The 18,426-nt window shown below is 57.8% G+C and overlaps 1 protein-coding gene across 3 annotated transcripts in view; it reads right to left on the bottom strand.

The window, feature by feature from the left end:
• LOC116581472 (mitochondrial import inner membrane translocase subunit TIM16) overlaps positions 1-18,426 on the bottom strand; it is a 65,232-nt gene that overhangs the window by 1,969 nt on the left and 44,837 nt on the right. The window contains exons 10-28 of one of the 3 annotated variants that reach the window (XM_032328649.1): positions 14,866-14,920; positions 14,334-14,391; positions 14,111-14,256; positions 13,939-14,031; positions 13,681-13,827; positions 13,031-13,157; positions 12,567-12,742; positions 11,984-12,092; positions 11,791-11,877; positions 11,567-11,709; positions 11,388-11,492; positions 11,223-11,308; positions 10,307-10,448; positions 10,119-10,208; positions 9,467-9,583; positions 9,065-9,200; positions 8,560-8,651; positions 7,936-8,022; positions 203-287 (exon numbers count right to left, since the gene is read on the bottom strand). In XM_032328649.1, coding sequence (XP_032184540.1) covers positions 203-287; positions 7,936-8,022; positions 8,560-8,651; positions 9,065-9,200; positions 9,467-9,583; positions 10,119-10,208; positions 10,307-10,448; positions 11,223-11,308; positions 11,388-11,492; positions 11,567-11,709; positions 11,791-11,877; positions 11,984-12,092; positions 12,567-12,742; positions 13,031-13,157; positions 13,681-13,827; positions 13,939-14,031; positions 14,111-14,256; positions 14,334-14,391; positions 14,866-14,920 — 2,081 coding nt within the window. Of the gene's footprint in view, positions 1-202; positions 288-5,346; positions 5,462-7,200; positions 7,822-7,935; positions 8,023-8,559; positions 8,652-9,064; positions 9,201-9,466; positions 9,584-10,118; positions 10,209-10,306; positions 10,449-11,222; positions 11,309-11,387; positions 11,493-11,566; positions 11,710-11,790; positions 11,878-11,983; positions 12,093-12,566; positions 12,743-13,030; positions 13,158-13,680; positions 13,828-13,938; positions 14,032-14,110; positions 14,257-14,333; positions 14,392-14,865; positions 14,921-18,426 lie in introns of those variants that run through there. The other 2 variants (XM_032328647.1, XM_032328648.1) reach the window with 2 other exon arrangements.

The raw sequence follows: 18,426 nt of genomic DNA, 5'->3' as shown, positions 1-18,426 counted from the left end.
GAGGCTTTAACCCACTGAGCAACCCAGCCGCCCCCCAAGTTTCCCTTTCATGAGAATGTCCCAAAATCCAATGATGTCCCCCACCCCCAGGAAATGCCCCAGGCTGCTGAGGGTCTCTGCATTCACTGTGGGACCGTAGTGAGCGGCCACAGATGGGAAAATGTGACCTGGGCAGGAGCTGCCAGCACCCCCAGAGCCTTACCTGCAAACTCCTGCCGCAGCGCTCTTGCGAAGGCCCTGCCCACCACCTGCGCCCCCATCACAATGATCTGGGCCAGGTACTTGGCCTGTGGACAAAGCAGGTACCTGGTTAGCAGGCTGCATTCTAGAGATGGGACTCTGGAAAAAGCGGCCGAGTGACAAGGTCTCGGAGGTGATGAAGCACAGAGCAGCAGCCACAGGTGACTTGTTCCAAATACCCTGAAAAAGAGCCTCTGCTCTGGGTGGTTCAGGTGCTCACCGGACAGACGGCTGGGGGTGAACCCAAGGGAGTCCCCAGGGACAGAGAGGACCCCCCCACCCCCACCCCCTGCCAACGGCCTTCACCCAGGAGGGGAGGAGCTGAGGTGATGGGGCTGCAGGGCCCAGAGGCTGCGCCCAGACCATTAACTCGCCCTGCATGTCCCTTCTGAGCTCCTGAGACTGGCAGCTCCCACCTCTGTTCAACCAGCCGGCAAACTCAGGGAGCCAGGAGCCACCTCAGTTCCCAAGATTAGTGACCACCCTTCCAATTAACACAACAAAAGTGAACAAGACTCTCCACCTTCAAGCAGCAAAAAGCCCACGGTGGCGGGGGGCTGCTACTTAGACAAAGATATGGAGGGCCAGCTGCTGAGGGAGAACAGGACTGGCCACCAGCTCCTCCACTGGTTCAAGCCCGTGCAGAGTCCCATAAGCTCTGCTCAGCACCCGGCCTACAAGGATCCACGGAAGCCAGCTGTGCCCTCAGAGCTCCTGCACACTGACCCGCCCAATGGGGAAGCGTCTACATTGGCGCAGCACAGTTTTCTAACCCAGTACAGAAGAGTCTCATGAACCATGCCCAGGAGGACAGAAAGGCAATGGAAGAAAGCCTCAAGATGAGATGGAAACTCAGAGAAAAGATATTTCTCCTGGGCTGGATTTTGAGGGCAGATGGAATCATGAAGGGAGTATCGGGGCTTTCTCGGCAGTGGGACCAGGGCGAGCCCAACAGGAGAAAGTGTAAAGGTTGTCCTGGGAGCAACCTAGAGCACAGGGGACGTGTAAGGTCGTTAGAGGTTAAGGGTAAAAAGGTGGCTGAGATAGGAAACTGTACAGACCGACTGAGAACAGAGATTACACACAAACAGCACATGTGGCAATGGCCCTGTGCCTTGTGTGTGCGATGGCACAAAGCAGGGTGTGCGGAGGACCCAGAGAGCACTCACTGCGGGTCGACACTGCTCACGGGCATCCTCCCGTGGTTTCCCTTTCTCTTCTTTGCACTCGTCTGTCATCACAGGTTGTCACTCAACAGGTATCAACCGAGCCTGGGTGCCAGTCACCGTATTCTACTTACTGTGCTATTCAATCCCAAAATTCAAGACACCAGGCACAGAGAGGTTTAATGATCAGCCTGAGGACATGGCTAGTCCTCAAGGGGAAGGTGGGTAGGAATCCCCAAACTGGCGCTGTTTGCCGTGGCATCTCCAGGCTGCCCACCCCACACAGGATCCTACAGGGAGGGCAAGTGAGCAACCTGACCAGGACCAAGAACCCAGCCAAAGAGGGGCTTGTCAGATTCCAGTGGAATCCAGACTCCCAAACTGGCCTGGTTTGGCTTCCAATGAACCTGCCCTTATGGGCGGAGTGGGATGTTGGTTCTGGGACGTTAGCAGTAATTAATAAATGGAAGTGGGTTTGGATTTCACAACTAAGTAGAAATTTCCTAAGTCCTGTATTTCACACTAGAAAGCAAAGCTCAGTGAGGACTCTTTAGTGATCAAAGGGAGGGGGTAGGGCCGCAGCCAGCTGTGCTGTGGGTGGCAAGACAAACACGGGGCACACTGCTGGTTGGGAAGTTGCCTAACCTCTCCCTCCAAGCCCAAAGCCCCTCCCGAGTGGGAGAGGAGGTTCCTGGAGGGACTGCTGGTCCTGTCTGGGGCATGGAGAGGGTGACAGGCCCGTAGGTGACTTCAGAGGGTTCCCTCGGCCTGCACACCCTTCAGGCCTCAGACCATGCATTCATCTGCTGCCCCACGCCCAACGTCAGCCCCACAGCTCTGGCTAGTACTGCCCACTGACTTCTCTGCCCGGAGGAGTGGCTGCTGCTCAGTAATGAACGTTGAGAAGGTACTACTGAGAAGGTAGAGGGGCAGCTCCTCAGCCACAACTGCAGACTTCAGACCACTACAGCCGGGTCACTCCCACTGCTGGAGCGCCACGGCTGCACAGTGGCTCGGGGGGCCTGCGGTTTCAGAGGCCATCCCAGCTGGCTAAGCAGGCTGCCTGGCTGGCCCGCTGAGGCCTCTCCAGGGGAGGAAGTATGGTGTGTGGTCATATAGGCGATCTCTGGGATCACCTGTGTGCCCGACACAAACTCTCAGGTTCCCTCAGCCTATTTCCTCCCCTGTGAAATGTGCCCAACAACAGGGCTGTCAGGGATTCGATTAGATAATGCTTGTAAAGTGTCTGGCACAGAACCTGGTGATATAATAGGTGCTCAGTAAACGTTGCTTTTCATCTACTACACTTCTTCGTTTCACAAACCTTAACAAAGCTCAGACACTATGGAGTAACAGCTTTTCCCAACGAGGCAACTCATTTGACATATCTGCTGATTCCTCAGGGGAGAAGGCTGCAAAAAACCAGGCTAAGTGCCAAGGGCAGTGAGAAGCAGTGTAGAAGAGGAGGGAGAAGGCTGCTTTGGAGATATAACCTAGACTCCTGGCTTGTTTTCTAGTTAGCTGTGTGGCCCTGGGCAAATTACTCAACCACTCGGAACCTCAGTTTTCTCATCTGCAAATTGGGGAAAATAATACCTTCCTCACAGGAGGGCTGCAAGGTCCTCAGGAGGCAATCCACGTAAAACCAACCAGGCAGTCAGTGGCAGGTTCAAAGCAGCCCAACCTTAACCTTCGCTTCTGGACGAGACCCTGCTGGTCTAGGGATCATCCGCTCATTCAGTACCCAGCGCCAGCTATGGATCAGCCACGCTCAGAGTTCTGCTAGTGACAAGGAGTGAGGAAGACTGCCACTAGCTGAGGCCTCTCCCAGAAAGTCCCAAAACATCCCATAGTCCACTGACTGACACTTCGGCCTGAAGACCCTGGACAAGAACAACCAGCTGACATGGCATCCAACTCAGGACAAGAGCAGAAGGGCACAGCCAAGCACCGGGGGACTTTTGGGAATGTGGCTTATCTCATGTTAAGTGCATCAAGAAAGGAACCTGGCTTTCAGAAAGACCCATGTGCAATGTTCCCTTCAAAGCCCAGTTCCAGGGGGCACCTGGGTGGCTCAGTGGGTTAAGCCACTGCCTTCGGCTCAGGTCATGATCTCAGGGTCCTGGGATTGAGTCCCGCATCGGGCTCTCTGCTCAGCAGGGAGCCTGCTTCCCTTTCACTTTCTCTGCCTGCCTCTCTGCCTACTTGTGATCTCTATTAAATAAATAAATAAAATCTTTAAAAAAAAAAAAAAAAAAAGCCCAGTTCCAGGCTCTTGGGCCAGTGGGCAGAGACTGCCACCGAACCTAACCTCCTTCTCAAGGATGCACTGAGGTAGGAGGGGGGCTTTGTTCACCCAGAGCCCCCGCAAACAGCCTCTGGCATCACAACAAGGCAGGAGAACAGTCAGGACCATGGTATGCCTGGGGCCCCCACCTATGGCTGGCATGGCAGCCTGACTGGCATTTCTATGAATATGACAACCAGCTCACCGTTGGCAAAAACTCTATGCCCCCAGACAGGGTTTCCAAATTCCCGTTCCTACCGCTCCCTCTGCTGGAGGGCTTCTGTCACACAACTCTCCACAGCCACTGCCTACAAACTCAGTCCACTTCTTAGGCGGGCATTCTCAGCTCTAACTCCAAATAACTTCTCTGGTTTTCTCTCCCCTCACCTCTCTCTGCCCTGCAGCCATACCATCTACGTTTAAGTCGACTCTTACTACTTTTACCCCGATGTCTCCCAATTCACACACAAGTCACTCTTCTCAAATACTCAGCGATGTTAGTGTCTTCACAAACTCTGTAAATACACTAAAAAGTAGAGTATCACTAGTTCCAGTACATTTTTGTCACCCCACCCCCGACATCATACCCATGAACCTTAAATGCCCTCCCTACTACTCTCATACTGTCAAAACCCAACATCCTTCAAGATGGTACCGCTCCCCACCCCAGTGAAACCGTCTCAGAACACGATCTTATTCTATTACCAAGCTGTCATATTTTACAGACTTGCCCAATTCCTCCTTTAGGGATACAAACTCCTCAAGAGCAACATTTTATCTGGCTCTGAAGGGTGGCTCAGAGTGACACGCAGGAATGCATGACAGGGACCCGGTTGGAGGCTTCATTGTAGGTCGTCAAAAACACGGCAGTGACCAGGTCAACACTCATCTCTGACACCGCTGGATGAAATGACCCTGGAGGAATCAAACTCCCTGGCATTCAGGGTCCTCCTCAGAGAAAAGGGGACAAGGACCATACGAATTTCATAAGCATTAATGAGAGAACCCACATGAGGCCTCAGCTCAGGGCCTGGCACCTGCAAGCCCTTAGGGTATCCTTACTACTGGTTAAGAAGTGGCTCCCCAAACCGACTGCTTCAATTAACCGGGGGGACTTCTAGAACCTCCGTGGACAGAACTAAGGACACTGCATTTTTAAAGGGTCCCCAGGTGACCTGTCGCAGCCAGTCCGGCCCAGCTCTCTGGACCGGCTCCGGGTGCCAATGGTACCGCAGAAACGCTCAGCTTTCGGTGTCGCGGGGCCTGGTGAAGCCCCGGGTGTGCTACTTCCTTGGCAAAGTCTCGGAGCCCGTTTCGTCAGCTATCAAACAGGGACAGTACTACAGGGCGATACCACCAACTGGCTGCGAGCCTGCGCAGGGACTCCCGGGCCAGGTCCCCGCGCGGGGGCTGTGCGCACATGGCGACCGCCTCCGCTGGGCATTTTCAGGCCGGCCAGGCCCGCCCTGCCTTCTGTGGCCCCGGGGCCGCCAGAGCCCGCCGCAGTCCTCCCGGTGCGACGCCCCCGGACCCAATTCCCCCCGGGCACGTAGGCGGCGCGCCCCGCCCGCAGCCCGGCCAGAGTTCGCCGCCCTGGCCCCAGCCCCGAAACGGCCTCCCTTCCCGCCCAGCAGGGCCCTAACCAAGGCTCACCATGGTGGCCGCTCCGCCTCGGAGTCGCGGGCTCCGGCTCCCTAGCCCCACGGTTCCAACTCAAGGGCGGCCGGCGGGTCAGAGGTCACGGGAGAGAGCGCATGCGTGACGCCGTAATAGGCATGCGCACTGTTCCGCCCCGGGGGCGGGGCGCGTGTTGGATATAACCAGTGGGCGGAGTCCGAGGCGGAGTCGGCCTCGGCTCAGAAGACAACCGGGGGCGGGCGATAGGCGGTCCCAGGACCCAGGGTCGCCCTCCTGTTTATCCGGCCGCGCTAGATGCGACAGAATGAACACATCTGTCAAATGCGGGGCAATTTCTTCCCTTGTTTTGGCAAAATGTTTCGTCCTAAAGGATATGCAATAAACATAAAACACCCCACGAACATAAGTAGGGTGCGGAAGTCTCACAAATATATAAGAAAACAGAAAACTTCAAAACGTTTTTCCTTCTAGGTTCCTTCTGTCTGGAAAGGACATCTCTCTCCTCAAGTTCTTGCTCAAATGTCACCTCCTCAATGAGGCCCACCCCGTCCCCCACCAACGCTGCAACTCGCCCCGCATTGTGTTTTAGTAACTGCTTTGAGATAAAGTTCACTATTTTAGAGCGCACAATTCTTCTTAGTGTACTCAGAGTTGCCGCTAGAACACCAGAACATCTTCATTAAACTCTCCCCCACAAAAACTGCCCGCCCTTGCCTCCCCCAGCTCCAGGTGACCGCTAAGCTTTGTCCTGTCCTTTGGATTTGTTACCTTTTTTTTTTTTTTTTTAAAGATTTCACTTGACAGAGAGCCAGAGATCATAAGGGGGTGTGAGGGGGAATGGCAGAGGGAGAAGGGGAAGCGGGCTCCCTGCTGGGCAGGGAGCCTGATGCAGGACTCCACCCCAACCCCAGGATCATGACCTGAGTGGAAGGCAGATGCTTACCTGACTGAGCCACCCAGGTGCTCCTCTACTGGTCTGTTCTGAACAGCTCATGGAAGCGGAATCATACTGTATGTGACTTTTTGTGTCTGGCTCTCAGTCCCCTCTATTTTTTCCCCCAAAACTTCTTTCTTATCACCTTCTTCCATATTATCATAATTCATTTATTTTATGTTCACTGTTCATAACCTGTTCCTTCCCAGTAGAATGTAGATTCCTCGTGGAGAGGACTTTTCTCTTTTCTCCACTCCTAGATAGGTGGCTGGCAAAGGGAAGGTACTCAACACCTAACCCTAATGAAGGTTAAGTGAGGCTGCCTTGGACAATGTGTTGGACCACTGCCCTTTCCTCCTAATCTCCAAATTCTTTCTTCCCTCAGTGCGGTGACCACCCTTTCTTTTGTCTGAAATGCTCTTGTGGCTCTGTGGCCTTCAGGCCTCAGCTCTCAGCTTAAAGGTTGCCCCTCAGACTCTGAATACCCTGCTCTCCCTACATCTTGGCTGCTCCCTTTCCACATTTGTCCCCCGCTTTTTTTTTCTTAATTAAGTAATCTCTATGCCCAACATGGGGCATGTTTATATCACTACCCTGAGATCAAGAGTTGCATGCTCTACCAACTGAACCGGCCAGGTGGCTCTGTTTTGTCTTCTTTATGGCTTTCTTCATGGTCTGCTTACTTGCACACAGTCTGGCTTCCCAGCACAAGTGGAACAAGTACCTCGAGAGGCCTGGTCTCTCTCGTTCATTACGGCGTCTACCATCCACAGCACTGCCTATGTGCTGGATGAATGAACTAACTCGTAGCAGCAGAAAAGAGCTCAGGAGCAAAGTGAAGCCTGGGACAAGCGGGGACCCAGAGCCAAATTCCCTCACCCATCCTTCTGTTCCCTTTCCCTTCATCAGCCAAAAGACCACAGCAGCTCAAGAGGTCGCCAGCTTCAAAAAGTTTAATTGCTGAAAACATCCAGGGTATACTCAGGCCAGTCCCTGAGGGGTTCACAGCCCCCTGAATTGGGCCCTCAGCTCTGTAATGCCCCTTTCTCCTGGTTTCACACCTGAGGAGGAGGGCAACTGGTCGCTGTCCCCTGAGACTGGTGCTGCTCCAAATGGCCTGGCAGGGGGCCAGCCCCCAAGACTCCTGACAAGAAGTGGGGCAGCAGGCGAGAGAGGACAGTGTGTAACAACTGAAGGTGCTGGGCGAAGCCAGCCCAGGCTGGGACCAGCCCAGGGGCGTGCTACTGACCCCCACTCCCCCCCCACCCCACGCCCACACCCCTGGCTCCCCATGCTAGCAGGCAGCTGAGGAAAAACAGCCAGTCCCACAGAAAGCAGAGGTGCAGACAATCCACGGGAGCTACAGTGGGGCCCAGAGGCCAGAGAAGTCCCCAAGGCTCAAAGGAAGCCAGGGCTTTGGGATAAAGTGTGCCAGAGCCAAGAGGCCTCTCCCAGCTGGAGGGTGAGATGTGAGGTGTGCAGAGGGCACCACGCCAGGTAGTTCTAGGAGGTGGCAGCGGCCGGTGAGGCTAGAGGTAGTGGTGGGCAGGCTAGTCCTGGGGAGATAAACCAAGGGGGTGGGGGGTGAGAGGTCTGGGGAAGGGTGGGGGGCGTCGGCTGCAAGGTGACGGAGGGAGGGAGGCGATGCCAAGGTCCTCTTCTCTACTCACCCACTCGTCCTCGTCCACACCTTCAAAGGAGTCCTGGGGGAGTGGATCCTCCCGGTTCCCTAGCTTGGCCACCATGGCATTCAGCAGCTAGACCGGACAGGAGAAGAGTTGGGAAGGCAACAGGACAGGACTTCCAAGCCCAGAACACAGGACCTCACACTTTGAACCCCTCAAGATTGTGAAAAGAGCCATTTTCATCAGAGCCATTACATCTGACAAAGTGGATGTTTTCACAGAAAAAGAAACCTCATCAGGGATCAGGGGGCCAGAGGCAGATGGACACACAGCACTGGAGTCCCGGGGCAGCTATCTCCGCACACTGCCTCAGACGCTCAAATGTGCGCCAGGGTCCCAAACGCACTTGGGTCTCAAAGTCTTGGCTCTGTTTGGGTTGGGCCAGGCTGGATAGGGACCTCTTTCTGCCCTTCCCTGGCTTCCTGAGTCCCCTGCCCCATGGGTCAGTTACAGGGCTCTGGAAGGTCTCCCCATCAAGCTGCCCAACTGAGCGAGGGATGACACCAGCTCCTGCCCCAGCTTGGGCTGGACTAGAGAATGGGAAGCCAGTCACCAGGTGTAGCCAGGACCCTGTGCGTGCCACACTGGCCAACTGTGTCCTCTGCCTACCTCTTCCTTCTTTTGCTGGTCCGACTTCTCTTCCAGGTAGAGTGCTGAGGGTGGGACACGTCGGGCAGGGGCTTCACGGGGGGCCTGGCTCACTGGGGTGGGGGAGGGACAGGCATCGGACATCTGAGAATCCCCCTGGTGAGGACTCTTTGCCCAGCCCTTGAATCTTGGGGAGGAGACGCCAGAGGGGGCAACATCAGCTACTCCACCCTCTGTTCACAAGGCCCATTAGGGGCACCCGGCAGTGTGCGTGTGTGCCTGTGTGCACGTGCGTTTGTTTCTGTCAGGGTTGTAAATGTGGTGGAAACACAGACCCTGTGCTCTGTCCTCAAAGGGCTCAGAGTCTGAGCCTGGAAATGCAAGCACCCCATCCTTGGGAATGCCAGGGGTTCCTGTGTCCCATCAGGGACAGGGGGACCTTGGACTTGGCCATTTGCCCCTTTCTCCCATCCCTACCCACTCCCCTGCTTCCCACTCACCACCCCCCTCATCCTCCTCATCCTACCTGGGGTCATGCCAGGTGGCTGCAGGCTGAGAAGCCGGAGCTGCCCATTGGCACCGGCCAGCCAGGCGCTGGCACTGAGCACCGGCTCCCAGCTCACGGCTGTGTCTGGGAAGACATCATCCTGGAAGAACTCTTTCTGTAGGGAAGGAGGAAGGAGCTACCCGGAAGCACTAACCAGATGCCCAGGGCACACGAACATCCCTTGGGAAGGCAGTAAGGTAAGACCCAGGACCCTGGGCTGGGCTTTCTGCCAGTTTCAGAATCTCAGCAGAGTAAGCAGTACAAGTGCCCCAAAGAGCAGTGAAATGGGATTGTTTGGTGACAGGGCCAGTCAGGCTCCAAAGCTCCTGACGGAAGTTGGGAAGGGGGACTAGGTGTTGGGTACCAGGCCCCCAACCGTACCCTGACTCGGGGTAGCCGGAAGGCGACAGGCTCCAGGGAGGTCTGGCGAAGCCGCAGGCATCGGGCAAACTCTACTTCCCGCACATCACACTCCGTCTTGGGCAGGAGGATGAAGCCCTGGGAGAACAGGGGAGTCTGAGCTGCCACCGGGGCCCTCCCGGAGCGCCAGCACCACAGCCTGTCCCTGAACCGCGGCGTGCTGGCGGCGCTCAACTGCGAGCTCTCTGGAGGAAAGACGCCCCGATGGGTAGCCCTGATGGCGACTTCACACTACCAACAGAACGTGTTCAGTGCAGAGCTGGGGGTACCCGTGTGGTAGCCCTGGAGAGTATCTCCACTGACAGCTCCCACAGATGTACTAAGTAAGCCCGGCAGCACAAAATCAGCTGTAAGATCAGCTAAAATGAGTAAGAAATGATGTTTACTGCCCTGGTTTTTAATGTAATTTATTTGTAGGTTCATATAACTTAAGATTTTATGGATTAATTTTTAATAGCGGTAGAGTTTAACAGCCAGCTCCAGAGAGCCGCCAGCCCGCCCTGGCCCAGTGACCTGCTGACCTCACAGGCCCCTGCACTTCCCAATCTGGCCAGGAGAGGGCGAGGGAGCCCTGTATCCTCCAAAGAAAGGAGGACTAGGGAGCGCCCCTCACCTTGTGGGGGTCCGGCGAGGTGAAGCTATTGCACTCCAGGAAGAAAGGAGCCTCTGGGAGCAGCTCATACAGGAACACGCGGGTGTCTCCCTAGGTCGCGGGGTGGTGAGAGGGAGGCGGCCAGGTTAAGCTGCCTTCCTCCCCACCGCTCACCTGCCCACCACCCCCACCTGCATACCCCAGCCCACCTTGCCAGTGAGTAGCACCAGGCTGGTATCTGGGTCATAGCTAGGAAGCAGAGTAGAGGGAGCCACGTCCAACCCCAGGACCGCCAAAGGGCCACCGGCCAGGGCCTCAGTGGGGTACAGAAGCAGCTGGCGCTCACTTCGGCTGCAAGGGAGATCCGGGGAACAGAAGCAGGCTCTTAGAGCTGCAGAGGCCTGGATCAGGGCAAGGACTCTGGCAAGCACCCTGGTCAGGCTGGGGACCCAGAGGGCTTCGGAGCCTGAAGGGGCTCTGTCCATTCTCTTTCCTGATCCAGTTCCCAGAACTACTGGCCTAGAGTCATGCCACAGCCTCATCCCTGACCGCTACTCACTGTTGTCCCTGACCCTTCTCGGCACAGTCCTAACACTGCACTGTTTCCTGGCCATTAAGACCTGTAGTCTGGACTTATCTCCCCACACTCAGCTTCTCATCCTCTGCTCCGGCCTGACTGGTCAGCTTCCTGGCTTTTCCATCCAGACTTGAAAGCCCTCTCCCCTGGGTTTCTGGGTACTAGCTCTTTTGTGGCTCAGTTCAGATGACATCTCCCTTAGGAGGCTCTCGCTGGTCCCTCCTCCTAAGTGCCAAATACCCATCCCTTGGACCTCTCTAGTAGGCTTGGTTTCTTCATGCTCTTTACCTGGTCCCCACCAGGCATGGGCTCCAGGCAGCAGCACGGGGTTCTTACCTTCTGGGTTCCCAGTTGACTCATTCTTCCTCTCCACCTCCCTCTTTCCCATGCATCCACCAATCTACCCACCAACCCACCGATACATCCAGCTATCTTTCCACCCATCCAATCAGTGAATAGCAGGTACAGTTTTTGATGCCTAATACACGTATGGGCGTCTGGGGAAGGAGGACACAATTAGCTGGGGATGGTGGTCCCCGAGTCCTTACCTGTCAAAACCAGACACCAGCAGACAGTGGCCGTCACACACCCAGACCACGCGGGCTCCACGGGCTCCCTCGGGCCCTGGGCCTTCCTGTTGGGATACAGCATGTGAAGCCCAACAGCCATCCCTTGGGCAGGTCTGGAGGCTGCCCCCAGTGTACCCTGCTCACCTGCAGGGGCTCAGGGCCACCCCGGGGCTCATAGACCCGCAAGTACCCGTCCTTGCAGACAGTGGCCAGATGTCGTCCATCAGGACTCCAAGCCAGGCTAAAGATCTGGAGGCAGGTGCAAACAGATGTGAGAGGCAGCTCTGCACATGTGGCTGGGTCCCTGCCCACACACGTCCTACCTGGTCCTGGTGGCCCTGTAGCTTCAGCCGCTCGGCTCCCGCCTGAAGGTCCCAGATCCGAATGGTGAGGTCATAGGAAGAAGAGGCCAGCACATCGGCAGCCAGGGGGTGGAAGCGCAGAGAGTAGATCTTCTCTGTGTGGCCTTGGGGAGAGGCATGGGGGAATGCTGAGCCCCTCAGGAGTCACCGCCCATCTCCCAGCCCCCACCCTGGGCCCAGCTGACCTGTGAGCACGGCCTCAGGTGTTGTGAGTACCTCCTGCAGGCCCTCTGGGGGCACCCGCCACAGTCGGATCCTGGCGTCCTCCCCGCCTGCAGAATGCAGGCTCATCACTGCTGTGCCCAGCACCTCTGGGCGCCCCCAGCCCTCCTTCAGACCCCCGAACCCTCCCTCAAACCTAGCACCCAGCCTCCTTACCCACAGCGAGGCGGCAGGGGTCAAAGGGGTCCCAAGCCAGATCTGTCACAGCTGCCCCATTCTGCAGCGTGGGCAGTGCTGTGTCGGGCAGGCGGCCAGGCTTCTGCAGCTGTGGGAGGCAGCGCCCTGGCCCATCAGTAACAGGCGGGGAGCTCAGTCCCCAGGGGCTGCAGGGCAAGCTGTGTGCCCGCACCCCCGCCCTCTGCAGCCAATGCCCCACGGCTGGGGGCCCCAAGCTCTCTGCCTCAGCCATCTTCAGCTGAGCCCCAGGTGCCAACTATGAGGTCCCAGAAAGTGAGGGGGGCAGTGTGGAGCGGAGGTAAGAGCTCAGGCTTGGGGCCCAGGCAGCCTGGGTTCGAATCCCAGCTTATACGGCCATGTGACCCGACAGGGCACCAAACCTCTCTGAGCCTCACTGCTCTCTAAAACGGGGAGAAGAGTGGTATCCCTGCGGGACGGCAGAGGGGTTTTAAGGGGATGCAGGGTGAGTGCCCATCACTGAGACTGGAGCTGGTGTGGATACCCCATGCCCTTAGCTTCCTGCAGGGCCCTGGGGCACACGGTGGTGGGTGGGGACCCTCACCTCCAGCACAGCCACTTGCCCGCCACTGCTGAGCAAGGGCACCGCCACACGCAGACGGTTGGCACAGAATCCGTCACTCTCGCCGGGCGTGGTGAGGTTGAGCCCCTTGAGGTTGGTGATGTGGCTGTCTCGGTGCAGGACGGTGCCCTGAGCATGGCGGAACTTGGAACTGGGGCCTGGCAGGCGGCAGGGACAGAGCCACATGAGGACGCCCTGCCTGTCTGCTTGCCCTGAGTCCCGGCTGCCTGCTACCCTCACTGCGGGATGCACGGCCTGTACCCCGGCCTCTGCCAACACAACCTGCCCAGAACTATGCCTGGAAACGGGACTTGCAAGCCCAGAACTCCAGGGAACATCGAGGCTGCCCTCTTCCTTGAGACTCGCCTCATCCCACAGGGACAGGTGACCCCACCGGGAGGGGAGGTGAACATACACAGGTTTAGTTCCTGCCCAGACACACGTACCCAGCAGGCTCTGCAGGGACCTCTGGCTGGGGCTGGTGCCGATGCCACTGGAGCTAGAGAGCGAGGGCCCCAGGCTGGAGGGCGTGCAGGGTGAGGTCAGCGAGCTGAGAGGGGAGGAGAAGCCCTCCTGGGGGAGAAGCACCCTGGGTCAGCCAGCAGGCCCCCAGTGTGTTGGCCAAAGCAGAATGGCACTGGGGTCATCATTCTGGGCCCCTCCTCCCGGCCGGTGGGACACTGTGTGGGCAGGAAGCCTCACTGTGGGTGTTGGGTGGAGACACAAACACCCACACTGACCAGGGCTGGAGGTGACACAGGGCGAGCTAAGCTTCAGACTGCGCGGACAGAGGGTGGTAGCTGCCAGCTCCTAGCTTTGTAGGAGAACAGGGCCAGTTCGGTTAAGATCTGCCAGGATTTCAAGAGATGCCAGAAATCTGGATTTTCTGTGAAAGTCTTGCTTTTCATGTGTTTGCTCAATTTAGAGAACAGTGCGATGTTCTTTATTTATGCTTCACGTGTTTCTCTCCCTTGCGCTTAACAGCTAAAAAAGGCTCAAAGACCATCAGGCGGCCCAAAGTTCTTGCCAGCTTTGACTCAGGGGACCCACGGTGGCGGCAGGATGGGGAGGACGGGCGGACAGCCCAGGTACTCACGCTGGGGTCCGCATCACCCCCGGGGGTGTCTGCAGGCACAGCTGCAGCAGGCGGGGCTGCATCAGGTGCGGGCTCCGAGGGGGGCACCAGGCAGGAGGTGAAGCTGGGGTAGGGCCGGTGAGCTGGGTGGAGGCTCACCTTCTGCACCTGTGGGAGGAGGCTGGCATTTGAGATAGGGGGATGGGACAGGTGTTTGAGGCTGGGTGAGCAGACAGCTGGACAGGACAAGTGCAGTGGCCAGCCAGACCGTGGCCCTACCTGCTGGTTGCTCCCAGCCCACCAGGCATGGGGGTCAGAGGCGGGCACGCAGCCTGCGGTGTCTGGGAACAGGTCCTCGTGGAACTCCACAGCCTAGTAGTAGACAGGTATGTGGCCGGGAAGGTCCAGGCTTCCCGGGCCCTCCTGGCCCCTCACCTAGGGTTCCCCTCACCTTGCGAGGCACGTGGTAGCTGACAGGCACGACGGCCGTGTCGCTCAACTGCAAGACGCGGAGCACCTCGCAGCCCATGACGGCCAGCGCCCGCCGGGGAACGAGAGCCGCCCCCCACAGCACGTTCTCCAGGAGGCACTGGGTCACTGTGGGGGACACCATGGGAAGACAGTCGGGGAGGGTGGGAGAGAGGAGAGGTAGGACGGAGGAGAACAGGGCTTACCTGGGCTCAGTGCTGGCTGCTGGGGGGCTACCTCATAGCAGTACAACTGACTCTCGCCCTGAAACAAGCCCAGCCTGAGTGTGGCCACTCGCGGTCAGGCCGCCTGCGCCAGGCCTCCTCCGCGGGCACCAGCTCCATACCCCGACCCAGCTCCCGCCCCCTAGCCCCGCTCCGTCCCCACCCCCCTCCCGCTCCCAAGCCCACACCAGCGCCCCACCCTCAGTTGGCTTCACCGTGCACACAGTAAGAACAGGGCACAGTCCGGATTTACAGAGCGCCTTGCCAGGGGCTAACCCTGAGTGTTGGCCTTGTCCACAAAGCTGACATTCTTGGGTGATACAGTCATCCCAACCTGAATGCCCCTCAGCCTGGCAGGGGTGCAGCCTGGGTCACACGGCTTAGGCTTCTTTCTGTCCCCAGTCTCCCAGGTGGCGGGTTAGGTCAAAGGTTGTGACGGACCTGGCATGGACCTGGCATGTAAGGGCACTACCCTTGGTGGGAGGCGCTGACAAGGACGGGCACTCTTGCTCACCTTTCCTGCCAGGATCAGGAGCCCAGAGTCTGGGTCCAGCAGGGGCAGCAGAGACCTGAGGGAGAAAGGGCTAGTGGACAGGATGCAGCCAGCCTCTGTCCCTGAGGGGCAGCTGGAGAACGGTCAGCCTCGTGACTCCAGATGGGGGCTCAGGCCAAGCGCCACGCTGGCGGGGAGGGATGTGGCCCCTCTAGCTGGTCCAGCCTGTCCCCTGGGACCCTCCACTTTCTCTCTCCCTGTGCTACCAACACACGGACGCTGAGCACATCCCATGTCCCAGCGTTTCTTGCCCTGGCTTCCCCATCTGCCCACCTGCTTCACTCCAGGACTCATATGGACCCTGGGCATAGGGAAGCTGGGCCCCCCTTCTACACCTCAGTCTTGAGCTCCATCCCAGGCTCACCAGCTCCAGAAAGAGCCCACATGCACTCTGTCCCTGGGCTCCCATTGTGGCCAGCCCACGCATCAGGCCGGAGTAACTAAGGAAGCCGAGTGGGCCTGCTGGAACCAGGGACTCCCTCCATCCCTGCCCAGTACAGTCGTCCTGGATGTACCAGGTCTGCACTAAGGTTTGGGGACCCCCTCCTCAGTTACCCCAGGCTTCTGAGGACATCTTAGAGACTCAGAAGCCTCCCCAGCATGACTTTAAAACTAAGCCAGGGGCTGGGACAAGGGCCTCCTTCGCCCTTCCCTCCCCATTCTCTGTCCCGACCCTGGATGGGGGGCAGTGGCTGGGAACATAGAGGGCAGGCTGGAAGCCCCCAGCACCCCTGCCACTCTATACCAGTCACCTCTGGACCGATGGCCTTTCACTGCCAGGAGAATTCTGACAGGTGCCTTCATTTGGTAGTTTCTTCTCCCGGTCTCGATTTCACGTCCCTAGGAACCCAAGGGCCTGGACTCTCACCCCAGTGCTGACGCTGCCCCTCAAACAGAGACCCTTCCTCATTGTCATCCCAGTGGGGAGAGGTCACCCAGCTGCGGCAGCTGCATCTATCCCTCACCCAGACAACAGAGGGCCCAGCTCCCCCTTCCCTGCCTGTTCATTCCCTCCCGGCCAGCTGCCCAAAGCCTGCCTGCTGCCCACCTCTCCTCCCTACCCTACTGGGAGCCACAGAGGGGGCTAGGGAGCTGGGTGGGGCCCTGTCTCCACAGCTTCCGGGAGTCCTCCGGGCCTGTCACCTGTGAGTAACAAGGCTCTAATTACCTTGGGTCAGCAGTGTAAGCTGGGCTCAGAACTGCCCTTCTTGACCTGGTCTGACTAGTGCCTTCTGTGGGGGAGCAGATGGGCAGGGGAACAAGGTTGGCGAGTGACCCGAGGTGCACCCCACACGGATGCTGGCTCCACTGGGGTTGGAAGCAGGTCCCTTCAGCGGGACCTTCATTCACTCACTCCTTCACTGCCAACCATTCATTCCTTTGCCAAGCTGATCTGTGCCCAGCCCTTGGCTCGACCCGTAGCTGGGACTAGAACTGAGTGCAACGGACCCCACCTCTGTCCTCAGGCTGCTCACGGCTGGGCCTGAGAGCCAGACACAGTCATCTAAACATATGAAGGAAAAGCTCCCTGGGGACGCATGGCGGGGGTGGGGAGGGCAGGGGGACCTGACTTTGGCGGGCTGCATGGGAGGGCCATGTTCCCTACGCCCCAAGGGCTGAGGAGGAATCAGCCAAGTGTGGACAGTACTCTCCAGGCAGGAAGAGCAGCCTGTGCAAAGGCTCTGAGGTGCAGCAGGCAGGTACTTGGTCTGTTGGGGAACAGAGTGAAAGATGATGTGGCTGGTGGCCTGGGCAGTGAGGGGGAGGGGCTGAGCTTCCAGTGGGGGTGGGCAGAGGCCAGACAGAATGGGGCCTACATAAGAAGGGGAATTCTGCATCCCTCCATCAGACAAGCAATAAGAAGCTAATGACACGTCTTAAGTGAAAGGGGACAGGATCAGACGTGTGCTGAGCGGAGATCGCTATGTGGAGATGGACAGGAGGGTATGGAGAAGGAAGGTGAGGGGCTCAGGGTAGCATCTGAGAGGAGTGGAGGGACTCCTGAGGCCCCACTGTCACCTTGACAAGAACTGGGGAACGGGCCCGTGGGTGGCATTGACAGCTCATCCTGGCTCTAATCCAACTTCCTCAAGACGCGCCACCTGGCCTCCCTGCACTCCCTCCCCATCAGCCCCAACTGGCCAGCCCACTGACTCAGGCGCTGGGGGGCGCGGGGGCAGGAAGTCATGGAGGGCAGGGCTGGCTCCTCCAACAGGTCAGGCCAGTCTTCCTCGCTTCGGGGCAGAGCCATCCACGGCACAGGCCAGGAAATGGGGTCATGGCACCCAGCCCCCAGGGCTGACCAATAGCTGGCACGGGTCTGACCCCAGGCTTGTAAAGAGAGCCAAGCCAGGTCTGGGTCTGGAATACAGAACATGGTTCCTGGCAGAGGACCAGAGGTGGTAAGAGCTGGCACGGGCACCTCTCCCACTGCTATGCTATGGGGCAGGGCTGGTATCTGGGCCTGCCGTTGGAAGGACTCTGACTCAGGTTCAGGGGTCTGCTCCAGAACCAAAGTCACAGAAGGTCTGGAGTCCAGACCTGCACAGAGGATGCAGGACAACAGTGGTACCAGGTCACAGAAGGGAGGAGTTAGCACCTGATAATCCCACCAGCTTTCCCAATATTCCTGCATTTAGCACAGGAGGTACTGCACGTCAGGAAAAGCAGCTTTAAGAGTTCTCTGGTTCTCCTTGCCAGCCCATCTCTCCCCTTCAGACCCACGAACCTAGATATCCTGGCATTGTCCCTCGTCAAAAGCAGTCCAGGTCCCTTGGATCAGTCCTGGCTACCCAGACTGGGCAGTTGGGAACCCCCTCCCAGACCAAGCCTTGCCCCACACTCCTAGCTGCTTTAGAATCAGGTTCTAAAGGGGGTGTAGTACCTTAATCCCATATGAGGAGAGAATGGAAAAACTAGGGGCTGGAAGCTACCCTTACACCTCTGGAGGGAGTGGGAGTATAGCATGTGTGAGTCCAGGTTCGGGATTGGGGTGTGGGAGAGACCCTTTAGGTGGGTGGGATCTCCCTATTAGCAAGAACTGGGCACAGAAGCGAAAAGTTTTGGGGCCTGTCAAGAAGTCCTGTTCCTTGGGGCGCCTGGGTGGCTCAGTGGGTTAAAGCCTCTGCCTCAGGCATGCTCAGGTTATGACCCTGGGATCGAGCCCTGCATCGGGCTCTCTGCTCAGCAGGGAACCTGCTCCCTCCTCTTTCTCTCTCTGCCTACTCGTGATCTCTGTCTGTCAAATAAATAAAAAAAATCTTAAAAAAAAAAAAAAAAGAAGTCCTGTTCCTTGGGGAAAGTCAGGCTAGAGGCCCTCAGAACACTGCCTCGGGGTAGGGGGGAGGCAGGTATGGACCCTCCTGAGAGCTTTAGGGGACACAAGGCCATCTGACCAAAGCCATACAGTACTGACCGCAAACTCAAATGTCTCAGGAATGTGAGTGAGTGAAGCAGCCTGGTGGGAGACACTTGGGAGTGGTGGGGACTGGGGCAGCCAGTGAGCCTGGGCCTCCATCAGAG

The sequence above is a fragment of the Mustela erminea genome, chromosome 20 (assembly GCF_009829155.1).
Source record: "Mustela erminea isolate mMusErm1 chromosome 20, mMusErm1.Pri, whole genome shotgun sequence".
In the NCBI taxonomy this organism is placed as follows: domain Eukaryota; kingdom Metazoa; phylum Chordata; class Mammalia; order Carnivora; family Mustelidae; genus Mustela; species Mustela erminea.
The sequence above is the reverse complement of the archived record's forward strand: the minus strand, read 5'-3'. Positions and strand labels throughout refer to the sequence as shown.